The sequence below is a fragment of the Sceloporus undulatus genome, chromosome 3, assembly GCF_019175285.1.
Source record: "Sceloporus undulatus isolate JIND9_A2432 ecotype Alabama chromosome 3, SceUnd_v1.1, whole genome shotgun sequence".
Taxonomy (NCBI): Eukaryota; Metazoa; Chordata; class Lepidosauria; order Squamata; family Phrynosomatidae; genus Sceloporus; species Sceloporus undulatus.
In genome coordinates, this window is record NC_056524.1 from 62,888,559 (window position 1) to 62,908,553 (window position 19,995).

At 41.3% G+C, this 19,995-nt stretch overlaps 1 protein-coding gene across 1 annotated transcript; it reads right to left on the reverse strand.

Moving 5' to 3' along the window:
* Positions 1-2,049: 2,049 nt before the first annotated feature.
* On the reverse strand, positions 2,050-18,326 carry ADAMTS1 (ADAM metallopeptidase with thrombospondin type 1 motif 1). The gene is made up of 9 exons (XM_042458783.1): positions 17,438-18,326; positions 12,599-12,945; positions 11,124-11,256; positions 9,818-9,985; positions 8,026-8,312; positions 6,716-6,902; positions 6,430-6,605; positions 5,374-5,549; positions 2,050-4,117 (listed from the first exon to the last, which is right to left on the reverse strand). Exons 1-9 carry the CDS (start codon positions 18,066-18,068, stop codon positions 3,376-3,378), a joined length of 2,847 nt encoding a protein of 948 aa, XP_042314717.1. The 5' UTR covers positions 18,069-18,326; the 3' UTR covers positions 2,050-3,375.
* Positions 18,327-19,995: the final 1,669 nt, after the last annotated feature.

Genomic DNA, 19,995 nt, shown 5'->3' on the forward strand with positions numbered 1-19,995 from the left:
TACAAAACATGCAAGCAATCAGCTAGTCACCCTTTTATGATGTTCTTTGCAAACTCAGTCTCAGAACTTTTCAATGGAACTTACAGACTAGGCTCCTTCCAGTAATGTTTTCTAGCTCCAGTTGAGACCCTTCCTCTGATTCCCATCCTGTCCCACATTCATTTTGGGATGTGTGTGCCCTTTATTTTTAATTTTTATATAGATGGAGGATATTAATCAGGAAACCTGAGGACACTGACTTTTAGAAAATAGCATCTGAAAATGTTAAAACAGAGATGGATTATAAAACATACGTACATTTAATAGAAAATGTGCTTAGTGGAATAGTAATGCTAGTGTTGACATAGTCATTGAGTTGCTAGTTGCTGATTTAACCTGTTTTTTGTAGAATCTGTTTCCCCACCCCCAGGAGTACAGCTCCATCCAGAACTAGTTGAATACCTATTTTCCATGGTTAAAATCACCTACCAACAGCTTCTCTTCAGATAATGGTTCAGCACTAGCACAGCCTCATTTAACTCTGGATGACAAAGAAATAGAGTTGAGTGTCATCACGCAGATGATGAGCTCTCAAAAACTTTAGCCGACCTCACCCAGAATTTCATATGGATGTTAGAGCATAGGAGAAAAAAAATGAGAGCTTCTGGGACCCCACAGCCCAAATGTCATGAGGCCCAATAGTACTTTCTGAAACTTATCCTTGAGGTGGCAGCAGAACCATTGCATCACCATGTCTCCCAAGCCCAGGGCAGAGCTGGTCCAATAAGATACCATATTTGATGGCTATCAAAAGCTGAGAGATCAAGAAGTTTCAAGAGGTGCATATTTCCTGTCCCTTTTTCATAAAGCTAGTGAAATAGGGTAGAAGTTTTTCAATGCCGTATCTTGGCCTGAAACCAGATTGAAACAGATCAAGATGTAGAGCTGGATTGAGATTTAGGAGCAGGCAACTGGACTAGTAGAAACAGACTTATCAGCACCCTCACATATGGCACCCCTCATTGTGTATAAAAATGCTAGCAACCCTGGGGATGATCTGCAGTGTTAGGGGTACCACTCCATATGTGTGGGATTCTTCTGAATATGTGAAAGCAAATCCTAGATTTATCCCATAGAGTTGTATATGTAAGTGTGAATTAAATATAATACAATTAAAATACTTCCTCACTGATTTTTTAAAAAAATTTTTAAGCCCATAACACATTCTAGTTTTCATCACACTGGCATTAAAAGTGGTTAAGTGTTTCTACTTAGAATCACCAGTCAGAGAAGTCTGATTGTGGACTACATTCCTGATTAGCAGTACAATGGCAGACTGAAATACAAAAGTACAGAAACTGCTTCTTTTAGCAGGCTGTTCAGGTAAAGCAACTCAAGGGATCAAATATTATCCACTTTTCCACAGCAAGACATTCACTGATGTGTTGAAAACAAATGGATTCAATACTACAAAATGCCTTATCTGAATGACTGTCCATGCAGTTAGGTAGCTTATCTAAGCTTGAATATGCTTCTCAGCATGAAGGCTTGATTTTGATAGGGACCCAGATCTTCTGTACCCAATAACAAGCTAGGTGTTATGGATGGCACATGCCAACAGGGCAAGAGAGCCAAAAGGCCTCAAGTCAGCTCCATTGTGTGATGAAGTTATGTTTGCACTACAGCTTTTAAAAAAACCCAAACAAACCCCAAACCCTAAGAGCATGATCAGTGGCTATAATGATTGGAAAGTGTCATTGCAAAAAACAAAAACAAAACCCTTTTCTAATTTCGATCATTCCTATACTGATACCCCTATAGTGTGAAGAGCTATAATGAATTATGATTAAGTCATAGCCATTGATAAACTTCACAATAGCATTTTTTATAAACATATGGCCGTTCATATCAAAGAAAGAAAAACTCCATGCAGTTTCCAAAATTCATAGTGTTTATTATCTCTAGTATCATATTATATTGCATAAATACTCTATCCTTGTTATACGTCTTCTTTTTTAAAAAAGTGATAACTTAGGAGATCATATCAGACAAGAAATATAAAAATAAATAGGTTCATTATATGCATTTATTACCAATTATAACCCTTCTCAGAAGGGAATTTAAAAATACTTATAAAGTATGTATCCCCAATAGTAATATATTTTACTATATACATATGGAGAGCCATATTTTCTCATTATCTATAGCCTAGCACATACATTTTTTTAAAAAAAATATGCAGGTATTGGCATACTGCTGTGGATGGACCTGCTATCCATCAGCTTCATCTTCCCTGCCTTACAAGTGTCTTGAGCAGTGTAAAATGATTGGGTGCTGTCAATTAAGAGATTTTCATCCATCTGTGGTAGACAGTGTGTTACTGAAGAATAGTAAGTTACTAATACCAGTACTGTACAAAGCAAGGCTACAGACTGATAAGGTGTTACTGTATCACAAATGGCAGCATATTAAGATTACATTTTCATGAAGAACCTAGATTTCACAAAGAAACCAAACACATGCAGGTGCTCTAATGCTAAACATGATTTCACTGGAGTGCTTTCGAGCAAATGAGGCATGAAGCACAAACACACACAAAAGGAACACAAGTCCAGGCCAACAAGTATGTGGCTTTGGAGTTGTTACCATTTTAACTCTGCAGGCAGAGTGTAACAGCTGAAAAGAAAAGACATCTCATTAAATCAAATCATTAATTGTTACTTTAGCCATTCAGAGCACTACATTCTAATCATCAGGAGACTGAACAAGCAGCCATGACTGTACTTGCTTACTTCCTGATGGAAAACATAATCTTACTGTTAAATGAAAAAACCAACCCTATTTTCTAAAATGATAGCAGCCATGAAAATATAAAGATTTTTTTCAAATAGTGTGGTTGTGTTTTCTTTGTGAGGTAGGCAACACCCAACTAATATTTATGCTTGGAGAAAAACTGTCTTTCCCTCTCCAACTTTGATCAAGAAAATGATTTTATCAGTACCACAACACAAAAACCAGAAGTTTTTTTAAAAAAACAAAAAACAAGAAGGCTAACCCCAGTCCTCACTAAGAGATCAAAATGTTTGTTTAAACTTGCGTTTGCTGCCTATTATTTTGTTTAATTTTTAACAGACTTAAAGGAGGAAACTGTAATGCCTTAGGACTTTATCTGCTAAAAATGAAACAGCTAGTGACTCTCTTGTCATTTGATCAGATTTTCAGTTAACAATGTGGTTTGTTATGATTCAACACTACCTATCATTATTTGCACTGTCCCATCTCAGTAAATCCACTATGAATTTTCTCATATTAATTACAGTTGCTACTCTCATTTTCAGTGCTTTGGTTTGAAAAATAATATATAATATATATTTAGCTTTCCCAACCTGTTCTGGTTTAGCTGCAGTTTGTAACATTGCAAAAGTCTATCAAATGTTTAGGCTTTTTTGAAAGTTCGCAACTTTCATGTGACATTACCGCACCATCAAAGGAAAGACATTTTACTAATCTCTTCTTGAAACCTTTTCCACATGTCTTAGAACAGGATGACCAGTCTCCCAGCTGCCACCGCGGACATGGTGTGTCTGCACATGGGCGGACATCACTGGGCTTGAGTTCTTTTGCACAGTCAGTGGAAGGCTGTCCACTAAGGTCTCTACATACTACAGACCTTCTCTGCCAACCAGTACCACATGACTTAGAACATTCCCCCCATTCTTCAAAAATCCATTCAGATGAAATTGTCTCCTTGATAGCATTGAATGATTCAGTCTTCTTACTGGAAGGTTTCTCAGAGCCTGGCTGTACCGATTTCTTCATAAAGTAGGTATATTTGATTTTAGGTCTAAATGAATCACCCACAGTAAGGACCTGTATTGTTAACGGTTCCTTCAGAGGACTGAAGCTACGAATTCTTTCCAAAGAGGCAGATGAGCCACTGTATCTTAAAACATTGCCTTTATGGGTAATGTCTAGCTCCAGCGTTGATAGTGTATAGTCACCATTGAGAATGTAAGTGCCATCAGCAGCTTTTATAGCAAGGAAGCTACCATCTTGTCTTGCACTCCTGGGATTGCGTTGCTTAACTTCCACATTTGTTGCTCCAGCTGGAATCACCACAACATCATGATAACCAGGTCTACAGGAGAAAAAGAGAAGCAGCTGAGTTTCCAAGCATTTTATTGTGTATTCAAAAAATCACAACAAATACAAGAACTTAGATTGAATCTTTATAGTTCCTTTATGAGCCCCATTAGAGCTGTAAGATCATTGGCAAGGCTCTTCTCTCTGTCTCAGCAGCTTCTCAGGCTCATTTGATGGGAACAAGGCTGTTCTGTGGCTGTTCCCAGACTTTGGAACTTACACCCAAGAGAAGCCAGGATTGCTCTGTCTTTGCTCTCCTTCCTTCAACAAATCAAAATATTTTTATGCCATCAGGCTTTTACAAACTTATTAGAGTTGGGTTTTTAATGCTGTTTGGTGCTGTTTTTAAAGTTTGTATATAGACTTTTAATGATTTTTAACATTTTAATGCCTAATGTTTTAATATTATCAATTGTTCAATTGTTTTTTAAATCTTAAATTGATACATTAATGTTTTTGCATAGATTTTAATTTGTATTGTTTTAAATATGTTGTTAGCTGCCTTGAGACTCATTACTGGGAGAAAGGCTGAACTGATGATGATGATAATGATGGTGATGATAGGTCCATCACCAGAGTTTTCAACTTGGTGCTTTCAAGATATTTTGGGTTACAACTCTTATCATCCATGACCACACTGCCAAGACCTACAGTAGTCCAAAAAACCTGAAGATCACCAAGATAAGGAAGACTGCTGTATACCTCCACTATGTAGTTAATTTTATAAGGCAATACTTACAGTATATACTCATCTATATGTCTACAAACCTATGCCCAAAAATTGACACAAAAATCTTAGGTCAACTTATTTATGGGTCAGTATGGTAATGTGATACCAGCTCTTTCAGATTGCCCCATGCAATTTCTTTCTGTCCTGAGCCAAGCAGATAGAGTCCTTGGTGATTGATTGATTGCTGTTTGTTTAACAGTCTCTCTCCTGTCACATGCTTCCCTGTCTCAGGAGTGAAGGCTGAAACACTGAAACCTCATATTGATTGCTGCTTTCCTTTTGCCACTTGCATACACACACTGAAGAAGCCTCCAAGTTTTACACTCAACCTAGCCATGTGTTATGTCAAAATCCATATTTTGGCCCCAAAGCTTGCCCTCTGCTTATACATGAGGTAGACTTATAGTCGAGTATATACAGTAGTCCCTAAACTGAATATAACTGTTTTACAATTTTAGTGAAAATACATGTGCATGCTATCGAGCAGGTTCAAAGAACACAGCAAAAGTTTAAAAGTGCACCTGGAACTAGACAGCATCCCAGACACCTTCTTGCAAGAAGATCCATTGCCTCCACAGACTCCACATTTATCAAACTTCTTATTGGAGCCTATAATGCGATCACATCCAGCTTTTACGCATTGTCCCTGGACACAGACTGAAGTGGAATCTGGGCTACATAAGGTTCCATCCACCACCTTTATAAAAATAAAAACAAAACAAAAAAATCCATCATATAGAAAATGTGATAAGATTATAATATAATTGAATAATATAATTTTATTTATAGCTTGCCTTTTCACGGGGGAATGAAGGAGGGTTACAACATTATCACTGTGTTTAAAAACAGTGGGAACTAATCCAGTTGATTAAGCATTATTAACTCTCTGGTTTCAACAGAAGTTCAAGCATATAATTAACTGGTCCACTAAATTAAAAAAAAGGAGCTTGACTTTTGCACCCATTGACTGTAAAATGCTGCAGTTTTCTCTCTTTTTGTAGTTTTTGTGGTTAACTGGTGTCCAATATATAAAAAGTAAACCAGAACTACTGTAGTTTATAAGTACAGTTCAGAAAACCTCACAGATCTAGCTGTGAACAAGCTGAAATAGATTACCAAATCTCATATTTGAACACCAGGAATCAGATACAGAAACGGAATGACTATGCATGCAATTTTTTTTTTACATTGTTTAAATTAAATTGCAAGAGGAATTACAGTGTGCCCACATCATACGCGGGGGCATTATACACTGCTTTCAGCATATGCTGAAAGAGTTGGTGTTTCTTCCGGCACCATGCGCCAGAAGAAACAATTGTACATGCGCCCACTGCGCATGTGTGCCACCATCACACACCGCTGCGAGCACACGTATTTTTTGTTTTACATGGGTGTGTGTGTCCGGAACAGATCCCTCACGTAAAACAAGGGCGCACTGTATAAGAGTACAGTCATTTTAATGTAAGGTTAAGTTTAATATTAGACTGCCTCTTTCCTCAACCTCAACAGTCATAAAAGACAACATCATATTTAAAACTTTTTATATGTATCATACACACATCCACATTTACACCCACCTTAGGCTGAAGAACAAAGAAATAACCAGTGCCTTTTGCAAGACAAACAAGTTTGCATCTGTCTTTCGGAGACACTCCAGCAAACTTAGGTGTCCATTCCACTGCAGGCCCAGTTCCAAAATGAGATTTGGAAATATCATTGTGGGTCTCACACTGTTCCTCCCTGAATGTTTTGCCTGCAAACAGAAAATACAGTTTTAGGCACTGGAAGGCCATCTTTCATTTATTATATTACAATGACTTGGGGTTTTATTTAACCATTATGAAATTCCCTGTAAAAAGTTACCTCCATTGTCTGGACAGTCTTCAATATTACAGGATCTGTATTGTACTCGCTTGCCTTCACAGTATTTCCCTCCATTCCTTGGAACTGGATTGTCACACTCTCTCAGTGAATACTGCACACCACCACCACATGACCTTGAACACTCTCCCCAAGGTCCCCATAAGCCCCAGCCTCCATGGACAGGGGTCTACATTTGGAAACACAGAAACAAACACATATTTTAAAATATTTTCAAAAAAGCATTAAAAATAAGAAATGTTCGACTGTAGTCTTATTGTTTATTTATTTTATAATGCCATTAATCCCTAAATAGCATGCTCTATGGCCAGGCTCACTGGGAATTTTTGCACTTGTTGTTCAAACAAGTTACTTTCCAAACTCTTTGACCTATCAGGTATGAAAGGTCCATGGTAGAGCTTATAACTGAACATATACACAAGAAAACAAACTATACACAGCACTACTTCAGAAATCTGTTGATGATTTACATTTGTGTAACTGGCTTATGTAAGTAGTAAGTAACCTGTGTAAGCAGTTCTCAAAGAACTTCTTATGCATGTGCTTCTGAACTGCAAGAAGGCATTTGTTGTGCAAGAGTCCAAAATGTGCTAGAAAAGTTGAAGGACACAGTTTCACCCTCTCCTTACTAGCTTAGTCCCTTTGGTTCTCTTACAGTCCTGTGAAGCATTAAAAATGCGTGATGCTACACTATTTCTCCACATATCATTAGACCACATACTGTACACACTTACTAGCAACTAAGACTGATGAAACCTTGGGGCAAAACAGATGGCCTCAAAGGAGTGGCATCACGCTGCTCCTTTAATCACCAGATCAGGGCCACAGCAACCACATGCCCTGATCCAGCATTTTCCCGGCTCAAAAGGAAGTGGCAGAAAGCCATTCCTTTTTGAGCCAGGAAAAAGCTGGCTTTGCTGTGGTGGCTTTTGAGTGTTTCTGTGCTACAGCGCATGTAAACACTGCGCTGCTGAAACTCCATAAAACTGCTGCACGTGAGGTCAGCCATGTAGTTTCTTGGCAGTATCAGGGCATGTGGCATCTAAACGCCATATTCAGACGTCACCCTGACACTGGCGCAAAGGGGAGGGTCTGCTTTGCCCCTTTGTTCGGAGAAAACACACTGTTACACTAGGTTAAAATTATAACAAAAATGCTTAGGTTGCCCTAAACATTGAAACATGGATGGCCCAGAATATCTTTTTTAGTTTAGCCATAACTCTCAGCTATTTGTACACATAATTACTCCTGCTGCATACTATTTACATTTAACTTTTTAAAAAATTACTTACATCATAATGTTTCTTGTCTGTTTTGTTAACACACTTGCCATTCACACACCACTTTCCTTCCCCACAAGTGGTGCCATCAGCCCAAGGGAAATGTTTAGTCTGGCACACAAGTAATCCACCAGAGGTGCCAGTACACCACAAAGTTGTACATGTGCTGGCCACATCAGGACAATGCTTGGAATCTTCTCCAAATGTAAACTGACATTGTCTGTTGGCATCGTACAATGTTCCAGGAAGATCAGAAGGGAGCTGAATAGGCTTGTGAGGCTTGTCCAGCAAACACTCACCTGAAAAACAATGAAAAGAAACTTTGTTACAAAATTAGCTTGTCACAGAATCATAGTTTGTGTTTTCTTCAAATAAGGGCAGGAAAAGTGTAACCTGCCATATATTGTTGGATTGAAGCTCCCATCAGCCGTAGCCACTACAGAAATGTTGGACGAAGGACAGACTGTTTTTAAAGTGGGGGAGAGGGCAGACTCAAGACTGGTTGAATTTTGTGTACTCATATGTATGTATTTTACAAAACAGTAAAAACACAGAGTACAGGGAATCATAATCATAATACTGCCAGCTAAAACAGTTAACAATGTTGCTACCATAAAGAAAATGACAAAATAATAAATGAAAAATTATAAAATTGTATAAAACATAAAATTAATGTATCACGGAAAGAATAAAATATATAAGGCCCTATTAAGCAAATGCAAATAGGGCTATAAACTAGAGCACTCAGTGAGTTCAACTGCACAAGAGTCTTGATGTTCTGATCCTTCATGCCTGATTTTGGGGAGTGGAGGGGGCTCAAGCACCCCTATCCTTGTTCCATGGTCTATGAGCTAGAGGAAAATCATCTAGGGGGGGATGCATTTTGCCCATTCTTGTTTATATAATGCAGTATGATGCAGTGAATACAGTATTAGATTTAGACATAAAAAAATCCAACCAAATGCCTGTAGAGCCATGTATTCAGAGATGGCTGTGAGTTAGCTCTTAATTCTGATATTCCATTATGCAACACTGACCAGCCTTAAAGCATTGTTGTGAAAATCAGTGAGAGAATGAGTGGAAAGGAAGATTATATATGGCTATATACCAAGTCAGATTATTGCTCCATTTAATTCATCATGATTTAGTAAAGTATTGCCTACCCTCACTAGTATCTCTTGAATGTACAGTGGGCCCTTTCCTTACGTGAGGGATCTGTTCTGGATCCACCTGCATAAGGGCAAATTGATGTATGCTAACACCCCTTTGCAAACAATGGGGCGTGTGTTCACGGTGCGGGGTAGTGCGTGCGCCATTGGCATGCATGCCGTTTCTTTAATTGTCACGCAACTTCAGCATAAGCTCAAAGCCACATATAGTGCATATAGTATGGCGCAGATGTACTGTATCAAGCAGAATCTTGCAGCTCTACCTGGGAACACTAAGGACGGACTCTAAGATCCTGTGCCCCAAAAACATGAAAGAAGAGATGTTTTTTCAATGCAAGGCTATCCCAAGGCCCAGCTTGTACACTTTGTGATCTCATTCTATTGGCCAAATGCGTTCATGAACTTTATTGGTAGTACATGAAAATACCACTTTTTATTAAATACTTTAGTATTTAGTATTCAGACACACACTGCACATAAATATGATGACTCCATTTAGCTACCATAATAATGTAAAAGTTACTTTAGTTTAGGGAAATGTTACTTTTTTCTTTACTAAACTCCCAGAATCTCCTAGCAGCATGATCAGGGATTCCTCAGATTCTGGATGTCAAAAAAGAAAAAGTACAACTTACCATGTCCATTATCCAAAAATGTAGTAATCATATAAGCACTGCATGGAGACCAGGGCTGGCTTCGATCCAAATTGGAAAGCATAGATGCCATCATGTGGGAGTCTCTGTTTATGCCATTAATACCAGCACATTGCTTTGCATCATCATGGGACATACTAAACACATGGCCTTTAAAAAAGAAACAGTAAAGGTGAGGAAAAATTGTAATATCGTCCATATACATTAAAGTACTTTGAAATCATATACTCCTGTCTGATCTACCATTCTTTGTACCCAGTCATAAATATATGCTTCTATTTATCATATGTATTGCTGCAAAAGAATGGTCACATTTTGGGATATTATACTGGCATATCTAGTGAAAATAAAATAGTGAAGGGGAAGATTCCCAATCTGGGAGAAATGTGGGATAAAACAAACAAACAAACAAATAAAGTAAGTCAGGGTTGCTAGAACACCATTTTAACAGTTGCTATTGAAAATATAAGCCAACTTTAAAAATAAAATTCTATATTTCTTTTTAAAAAATGTCTATTTAGTAATTTAAACTTAAGGGTTTTCTCTGAATGAAACCAAAGTGCACTTTTCAATCCCTACAAATAGGACCCAGATTTTCAAACACTGCTTCAGTGAAAACAAAAGATAGATGAGAAGAGCACTGCTTATTACAGGCTGTATCCCAAATCAAGATCAATTTAAAGTGGGACATTTTTTTCGAGTAAATATGCACAGAATGGCAGCCTGACCCTAAGTGAGCCTATCTGGAGTCAATTCCATTCATATCAGTGAAAGTTTAATTTACTTTAGATCCCAGAACTAAGTATATGTATTTACTTTCCCACAGAGAAAACACTATCTGAGTGCTAAAATTTAAACAAAAGTAATTTTTCTTCTTTTGTGTGTGTGTGTGTTGGTGGGGGGGGGCAATGTGTTCTTTGTTAATGTTAAAGAAAGCTATTCATCTGTTTTGGAGGGTTGGGTAAGGTGAGGGAAATGAATGCTTACAATTTGAATGAGTTCATTTTGGGGGGCTTTACTCTTTTAAAACACTTAGGTACACACAAACATGGGGGGGTGAATCCTCAGGCCTTTTGGATGGTCAAGTGGTCAGCCACCACCTGGTCCCAGAACTGAATCCACAAGCACCTCACTCCTGAAGATCATTACAATATGTACCTCAATGAGAGCTAGACCACAGTAACAGGAAGAACTCTGCTGATTTAATACCTTAAATATATAGCAATATATATAATGCATCTTTTAAAACAAATAAGCTTGCCACAGATTTCCCCTGAATCTCAATTACCTAATTCATGAGTGGTTGTAAAAGCAGCTTGCAAGCCATCATCTTCTATGATAGAGCAACTGCGGTTTGGATCGCAAGCAGTTCCCACATCAGCCATCCCAAGTGTATCACATGTCTTGGCACCACAGAGATCCTACATAAGGAAAAGAACCAGTTCCATTATTAATTAGGTCAGGAGTTTAACTTTGGCAGGAAAAACTCTTACTTTGGCAAACTGCCTCTCCTTATGGAAAGAACATTAATATGCAGTATTTCAACAGGTATAAAGATAATTCTTTCTTGGAAGACACACAAGGACTTGCACCAAGGAATAATATCACTTTGCTGCACCAAACAATTGCAAACTTGCCACAAATTATGTATGTAATTTAGTAGTGCCTGGTTCCTATTCAGATATTTTCAATTATCAGTTGGTTAATAACCCCTCAATTCGGTCAAAGGCAGTCTTTCCAACCTACATCTTACACTTGTGTGCCAACGAAGACCTACCTGTAACGTCTTGTGAACTGGTTCAAGGTGGAAAATCACTTCCCTTAGAGCAGAAGTGGGAACTGTATGAACCTGTAGGTCCCAGCATTTCTCACCACTGGCTATGACAGCTACAGCTGACTGAAGTTACAGTCCAACAACTTCTAGGTATGGAAAATGTTGATAGCATCAGCTAGGACAGACCCATTGAATAGCAAGTGTTGTCTCACTATTCAACAAGTGGTTTAATGGATCCATTCTAGTTATGATTGGCAAGAGGATTCAGCCCCCAGAGAGCCACAAAATTCCCCTCTTTAGCTTACTGCATTGCTAATTTAAATAGAAGAAAACTCTGATTGTTGAATTTGGCATATTATGCATTATTTTTGTGCCTTATTTTTAAGTGCACAATAGTGTCTCAGGAAAATGCAGCTGGTCAGAATGCTGGTCTAAGCTTTGGAAGAGATGGATTTTAGCTCTCACTAAGAAGTGAAGCTCTCTCAGCCTGTTCTATGTCTCTAGGTGGTCATGAGGATAAAATGTGTGTGTATGTAGGTGGAAGCTATGCATGTCACCTTGAGTTCATCAAGGAAAAAGCAAGGTATATATGAAATTAATAAAAAATAAGCGAAGAATAAAATGTGGCATTTAATTTGAAAAGGTTGGAAGAACTGAACCGAGAGTGTGCCTGATCAATCCATGAATGAACTCTCTGGTGCTAAAGACCTCAGAAATAATTCTTGTGAACAGTATAAGTGAACCGATTTTATTTTAGAACACCATTTTGTTCTAAATGTTACCAAGCTTTTCCAAAAAAATATTCACTGAATGGTTAGTTTAAGGAAGAAATTTTATTTGTTACATTTCTTCAGATATCAGAAAAGTTAATTTCTTTGACCACAGCTTTCAGATTCGCTAGCTGATATGCTGGTTAGAGGATTTTGGGAATTTTAGTCCAGGACCAAAAGTGTGCTGCCTGCAGGATCACTGGGCTTTAATTCACTTACCTGTCTGGTAAAAAGAATTGCAGTGTCATAGTGCTCTGCATGGCGGTCACTGGGAGGGTTGTGTTGCTTTTGCCAGTTGCAGAAGTTCCTTAAGGTGAGAGCAGCATTGGAAGACACATCTGGTCCCTTCTGTTCATCATAAATGACCATTATTTTCACAACAACCAGGTTAATGGAATTCCGGATGCTGGGATGCTTGTACAATTTGGCAGCCACAGACAGGAGTGTAAGAAGGTAGTGCTTCAATCCACTGCCATGGAACTCTGCCATAGACTGGTCTGCTACAAGCAAGGTTTCCACATAGCGAGGGCTTGACACAAACCTTTTCCTCCTTGTGCTTCTATTTCCTGTTATTTTTTAAAAAAATAGAATTACTACTAATTGAGAACATGATTACTTCTCAAAATCTATAAACTGCCAAATAAACCAGCAGCAAAAGCTGCAACTATAAACAATTATTAAAGGCAAAGATGAGATAGGAATTTTAAGTGGGAGCTCTACAGTGTTGCATTCTTGCGTGTGTGTGTGCATGTGGCTTTTTAAGGCTTAACAGTGTTAACACTTTATGGTTCATCAAGTCCATTCCTCTGATTGGTTACCCTGAAATGTTTCCACTGAAGACTGCTGTATATTCTGCTTTGCTGCCACCAATAAATCTCCAAGTACAAGCTTGGGCAAAGATTCAAATCCTTGGAAAAAAGGCTCTCCCTGGACTAGACCAAAGTCTCATCAATGGCATGGAGGCACTTTGTTTATTATTTATTTACTGAACATATCCCTCCTTTCCCCCCAAAGTGGGATCCAAGGTGGCTTTGATGTGCATTATATGTGTCCACAACATTCCTATGTGTGCTCATGCACATTGTTTTCCCAGAAATGGCACACCTTTATAACCACAACAGATGATTTCTTGGCCTGCAATTCCTGGCCTATGTAGTACAGGAAGCGTCACTGATGGAGAATGCTTGCTCCATTGCTAATAATGGAGGAAGCTGGGAGACAGGTTTCAGATTATTTCCTTGAAACACACATCTACATCTGGTATTTTAGAGATGCTTCTTCAAGTCACCCTCCCTTTACAATATGGAGAGGTCCCAAGTATTTCTTTCTTTAGCACCTGACAGGGGTACAGCTATAAGAGGGAGAAAATAACAATATTTTCTTATAAGAATCCAACCCCTCCGATTATATTTTCCTTGGGTTCTTAAATTTCTAGCACTGCAGAAAGTAAGACACTCAAAAATGTTGACATCTAGAACTCTTCTATTTGCTGTGTATGTATTCCCTTGGTAACTTTGCTGCCTTTTTGCTTTAAATGTCTATACTGTATTTTAAATGCTAAAGTGATGGTACAAATTACTGGAATGCCAAAATTTGGGGATCTGGAAGAAAAATGCATTGGTGGCTAGAATTCATCTCACTGGGTGACCTTGGGCAAGTCACACTCTCTCAACCTCAGAGGATGGCACTGGCAAGTCCCCTCTGAAGAATAGTGCCAAGAAAACTCAGTGAGAGGTTCCCCTAAGAGTTGCCATACATTCAAAATGACTTGAAAGCACATAACAAAGTGGCACTTTTGAAAAACTACCAAAAAACAAAACAAAAACAAACAAACTGGAATTACACAAAAGAAAAAGAATGTGTGTGTAACCAGGAATAAACATTCCAAGCAGAGCTTGAACTAGAACTAAAAAGGCAAGACTATCCTTAAATCTCCTCTCTGGCCCGCCTCTCCTATCATAAAACCTTACAGATTATGTCATGCTGACAACGGGTATCAAAACCCCTTGACTAAGATTGGTGGGGCTCCACGTGGAAAGCAGAGTGCAAGAAGAACTGTCTCTGCCAAGCCCTTGATTGCTTGTGTGACCTAGTTCTTGTGACCTCACTGCACTGTTTTCTATGCTTCAAATAATGTGCCCTTGTCTTACTTTAACTGCCTTTTCCTCTGCCTTCTCATTGGCTGCATGAGATATTAAACAGCCTTCATTCATAAGCCCTGCCTGGGCTGCAACCTCCTTCACCGCCTTTTCCGCACCTGTGTCAAGGCACTGGCTGTGGATATTCTTCTCAATGAATGAACTTAGTGTAAGGCAGTGGTCACTATTTAGGATGCTTTTGTATGAACAAATAACAGCTTCTCTCCTCCTCTGCATATACTTAAGGATATAGTAAACTTGATTCAGTACTGATTCCTCCCCCCCCCCCCAGAATAGCTTTCAGTGGATTTTTTTCATGGACTTTTAATGGAATTGTCTATGAATCAAAGCATTTAACTTGTTTTAATTGAACACTGTGTGCAAAATTGTTCACAGATAACTCATTTCAATATTTAGGACTCAAAGAACTAAATCCTTTCATTTATTTTAACTAAATCACATTGCACTGAAGATGTGTACAGCACAATCCTGTTTACTCAGAAGTCAATCAAACCTCCTTTTTCATGCAGGAGTGGGAATTGATGCATTTCCCCAGATGTTGTTGGACTGTAATTCCTAGCATTCTTGTTCAGTGGCTATGCAGTGGCTAAGGCCAATGGGAGTTATAGTTCAACAATATCTAGAGGGCTGTATGATCCCCACCCTTGTTGTTGAAAAGGTGCTTAGGTCTACTAACTGTATTTTTCTTAATTGTGCCCTTAGACCAAAAACGCTGTATTAAAGCTACAACCCTATCCATATTTCCTTGGAAGAAAGGTCTTATTTAAACCAGTGGAGTTTATTTCCCTGAAAATATATACAGAATCAGACTTTGTGCTCTGTTATGCAGTTCTAATTACATTCCACTTAGCTGCTCTCTTCAAACTGCTGAATGTTAGAGCCTTCTCAATACTTTCATCTGAGATTATGTCCCAAATTAAAAGATTGGTAAATTATATGTTTTAACTGCCTTTAGGATCTCAGTGCCTGCCCTTTCCATTCATATTTAGCATCCTTACAATGGTCTTCTCATCAGATGAAGGGCATTCCTCTGACTAAATTACAAAGCAATTGCCTTGCTGAAGGCTTTCATTGTGGAGGGGCAATGGAGTAAGTACTTTGGCTGGACTGGAGCGTGGCTTTGGTGCAGCTTCCAGACTCTTAGGATGCATGCATAATTTAAACAGCATACCTCCAAAGTGACCCAAAGCAGCTTTATTTTGGCCTGTTTGTATGGGGCCATAGGGATCATAACTGTGCACCTTAGTACTTTGCCTCCCTATTTGGAAATTGGTCCTAAAGCTTCTTGGAAATTACATTTATTGCAACATGCAGGACTTTGAAACCAACATGCTTAGGATCAGACCTAAAGATATGCTTTTGAGGATCTCACTTGGTCCTGGGTTTGGTTTGACAGTGGGAAGAATGGGAAGAAAAGTGGAAGCTACTGAAAGTAGACACACCCCACTCACCACAAACGGACACCACAGCATTGATACCACAACTGCCAGAGCTCCATCTTACAGAATTCTGGGACCTATGGTTTGGGGAGGCAGAAGTCTCTGCTGGTTCAGGGCCATATGGAATAGAGAGGGACTTCTAAGTCCTTTGCAAATCCTATAGTTTTTTTAAAAAATAATTCCAAACATTTCCAATCTACTGTTTTTGGAATCCACTTTGGGTCTTATCTTGGGAGATATGAAAATGAAGGCAAATGAAGGCATAACAAATGGTGTCAAATAAAAATAAATAAATAAATAAATAAATGGGAGCCAGTGTAGTGTACTGGCTTGTGCATTGGACTAGGTCCCTGGGCGACCAGGGTTTGAATCCTGGCTTGGTCATGCAAACCCACTGGGGAACCTTATGTGAGTCACTCTCTCTCAGCCTCAGAGGATGGCAATGGCAAAGCCCACGGAGGAAACTTGCCCCAAAAAAGCCATGATAGGTTGAAGGCTTTCATGGCCGGCATCCATAGTTTTTTGTGGGTTTTTCGGGCTATATGGCCATGATCTAGAAGAGTTTCTTCCTGAAGTTTTGCCAGCATCTGTGGCTGGCATCTTCAGAGAAAGATGCCAGTCACAGATGCTGGTGAAATGTCAGGAAGAAACTCTTCTAGAACATGGCCATATAGCCTGAAAAACCCACAAAAAACCATGATAGGCTCTCCTCAAATCAGAAACGACCTGAAGGCACACAACAACAACAACAACAACAAGCTGCCTTGGGTCCCATCCTGGGAAAAAGGTGGCATATAAATGAAGTAAAACTAACTGGAGCTTTGGGATGGATACCTAAGTGCTTTAACTACCAGCTGGGCTGCCAGTTCCTTTTCCCCACTCCTCCTCCCCTTTCCTGACTCCAGACTGACCAAGGCATCCCTGCAAGTCGAAATGTAGCCTTTGGGCCATTCCAAAGCCTCGGAGGAGGAGGAGGGGAGTGCTCAGCTCGGCGCATGCGCGCCACGCAGCATCCCACTGACTCTCTCTAGTCTCCCCCCGCCCGGGGCTCCATGTCCTCCTGCGGGGCTTTAGCAGCAGCCTTCGCTCCAGCAGAACGGGGCAGGGAGGGCGCTTGAGTCCAGTTCTGATTCTTTGTACTTACTCAATATAATAATAATAATAATAATAGTATAATAATTGTTTTAGTAGGTTGACGCCCACCTTGAATAATCATTTTATAATAATAGTAATAATGGTTGAATAATATATCATTGATTAACTGTAATTATAATTTCAATAATATATAAAACTTATACGCACATACACGTACTTTGCATGATATATAATATGATATAATAATGTAATAGATGTAATCATTCCATGTAATACAATAGAATAATAACCATCATAGGGTTGGAGTGAGTGGCTCCTTGCCCTAAGGGTGGGCCTGATTGGGGTCTCCTGAGGGAGCGCCTCACCTGGGCGAGTCCTGGGCTCCTCCACCTGCAGCTGCCCCTCTTCCTCTCCTTCTCCTCCGCCGTCCACCTCACACTTGGCCCTTGTTCCCGGGGCAGGAGAGCTGCTTCTCGGGCGCCGCCTGAGGACGTGGGGCTGGAGCCGGCTCTCTCCCTCTCCCTCTCCTTCTCCTGGAAGGAGGGCAGCGGAGTCGGAAGGCGAGGCGGCGGCGCCCTGGGCCGGCTGGAGGAGGTACTCTTCCCCGCGGAGGTAGAAAGCCCCCCGCATCCCCCCGCAGAGGCTGAGGGCCACCGCCGAGGCCGGGTCTCGGTTGACGCTGCCCGAGAAGAAGCAGCGGCCCAAGGCCCCGGCAGAGGAGGGCTGCTGGGCTTGGGCCTCTCCTCCCTCTCCGTCTCGGCCGCCCTCCTTGCCTTCGGGGCGCCGTCCCAGGGACTGCAGGGTCAGCCCCGGCGCCAAGAAGCTGCTGTCCGGCCGCAGCTCCAAGCGGAGGCTCTCCCCGAAGGCCTCCAGCAGGTAGAGCCCGGAGCCCCGCAGCCGTCGAGGCACCACCAGCGCCACCGCCTCTTCTTCTTCTTCTCCGCGAGCGGCCAGGCAGAGCCCCAGCAAGAGCCCCCACAGCCCCCCGGACTTCATGCTGGCGGCCTCCCAAGGAAGGAAGGGAGGGAGGAGGAGGAGGAGGAGGAGGGGAAGTCCTGGCGCGAAAAGAGGAGAGAGTCCGGGGAGAAGAGCCCCAGCCAGGAGCCCTCGCGGTCCCGGGGAGGCGAGGCGAGGCTGTCTTCCTTCCCTCCGAAGAAGAGCCAAGCGGAGCAGCAGCAGCAGCCTGTCGGGGCGCCTGAGCCGTCCGCCTCTGGAGAGCGAAGAGCCAGGCGCTCCAAGGCGGCCCTTTATGGCCCTCGCCGCCGCCCCTCCTCCGGCGGCCCTTGGCCAAACTCCCCGCCCGGCAAGAAGAGGAGGAGGAGGAGGAGGAGGAGGAGCAGCCCGGGGAAGGAGGAGGCAGCCCAGCCCCGGAAAGGAGGGGAGCCAGGCGGGCAGGAGAAAGGCCAGGAGAGGCCCGCTTCTTGCCCCCAGGCCAGCCTGTCCCCCTCAGCGCCTCCCCGGGGCCAGAGAGGAAGGCCTTCTCTAGCCTGGACTCCTCTTGCCAAACCGTGGCTTCCCAGGACAGAAAGGAGGGGTTCCGAGCCCAGGCCTGGGACAGGCCAGGCCGCCCTCTGACCCATCGCAAGAGCCTTCTTCTTCGTGCCATTCATTGTAAGGTTGTCTTGCCAAGATTTCTTGGGAGAAAGGTTGCCCCTGAGGCTGAGAGCGTGTGACTTGGCCAAGGTCAGGCAGGGATTGAACCGGGTCCCAGAGTCACAGTCCAACAGCCCAAGTGCCACATCCCACACAGCAGGTCTGGGTATCTAGTTTCTCTTCATCTACTCTTCTTCCTAGAAGTGTATTGATCATTGCATAGGTTAAATATGGAGAAGAAAGAACTGAACCTCAGGCTCCAGAATGAGACCCAGACTGCTCCTCTGCACTGGCCCCTTCTTGGCCACAGGCCAGCGCCCCAAAATCTAGGGCTCCAAAACAGGTGAAGTGGAGGGAAATGGGCCTTTTATATTCCTAGCAAGCTTCAAGTGCTGGGAGAGGAGTTTAGTGTTTCCATTCTTCTTAGCTTTTTGTGGCACACTTGTCACTTCTTGGACCTTTTTTCATCCAGACAGAGGAGGAAAAGGTGTCCGGGAGAAAGTCACAAGCAGTCTAATTATTTTCCCCTTTCCCTCCTTATTAATATGGGCAGCCCTGGTTTGTATTTCTTCTGGCCCTGAGAAACTTTGTCACTCCTTGGCTTGACCATAAATCAAGAGCATTTTGCAACAGGAACATCAAGAGGATGAAGAAAAGCTGTCTAACGTACAGTTTAAGGGGACAGCGTGTCCCAAGCATCCTTAGGAATATGAGTGGCAAGGAACGTTTGCGCCTGTAGTACCTCACTGGCTTACTTTATAGTTTATGTCAGGCATAAACTCTTCTAGAACATGATCTCATACCTCAAAAAACCCACAAAAAGTATGGATGCTGGCTGTGAAAGCCATGAAAGCCTTTGACTTCACATTGTGAAGGTTTGCTTTCAAATGTGTCTTCTGCAGCATTTCATCTGATAAGATATACTTGGCTTTAACTCACCTGTAATTTTACTCTGATGCGTCTTCTCCCTTGGCACATTAATAGATCCAAGTGTGAGAATATATTGTTTTAGGATGGAGCAGAGCAGCACTAACTTTCCATCCCCTGAACCAACATGGCTGGAGGCAGGGAGACATTGGAATGATCTCATGAACCAATTCATCTGCATCAGGATAGAAAAGAGGAGTTTCTCAAAGTACCAGCCCTGAATGACACCTGGGCAGTGCCAGGCCCTGCTCATTTTTTGTTTCTTCTCATAGAATTCTTCATATTAGAGAATTCTGTGAGAAGAAAACAAAACAAAAAAGGAAATGAAAACATAGAATTCTATATTAATCTTACAGATCAGAAATTCTGGAGAAAGTGGAGAGGAAAGTAAATTATTTCACCA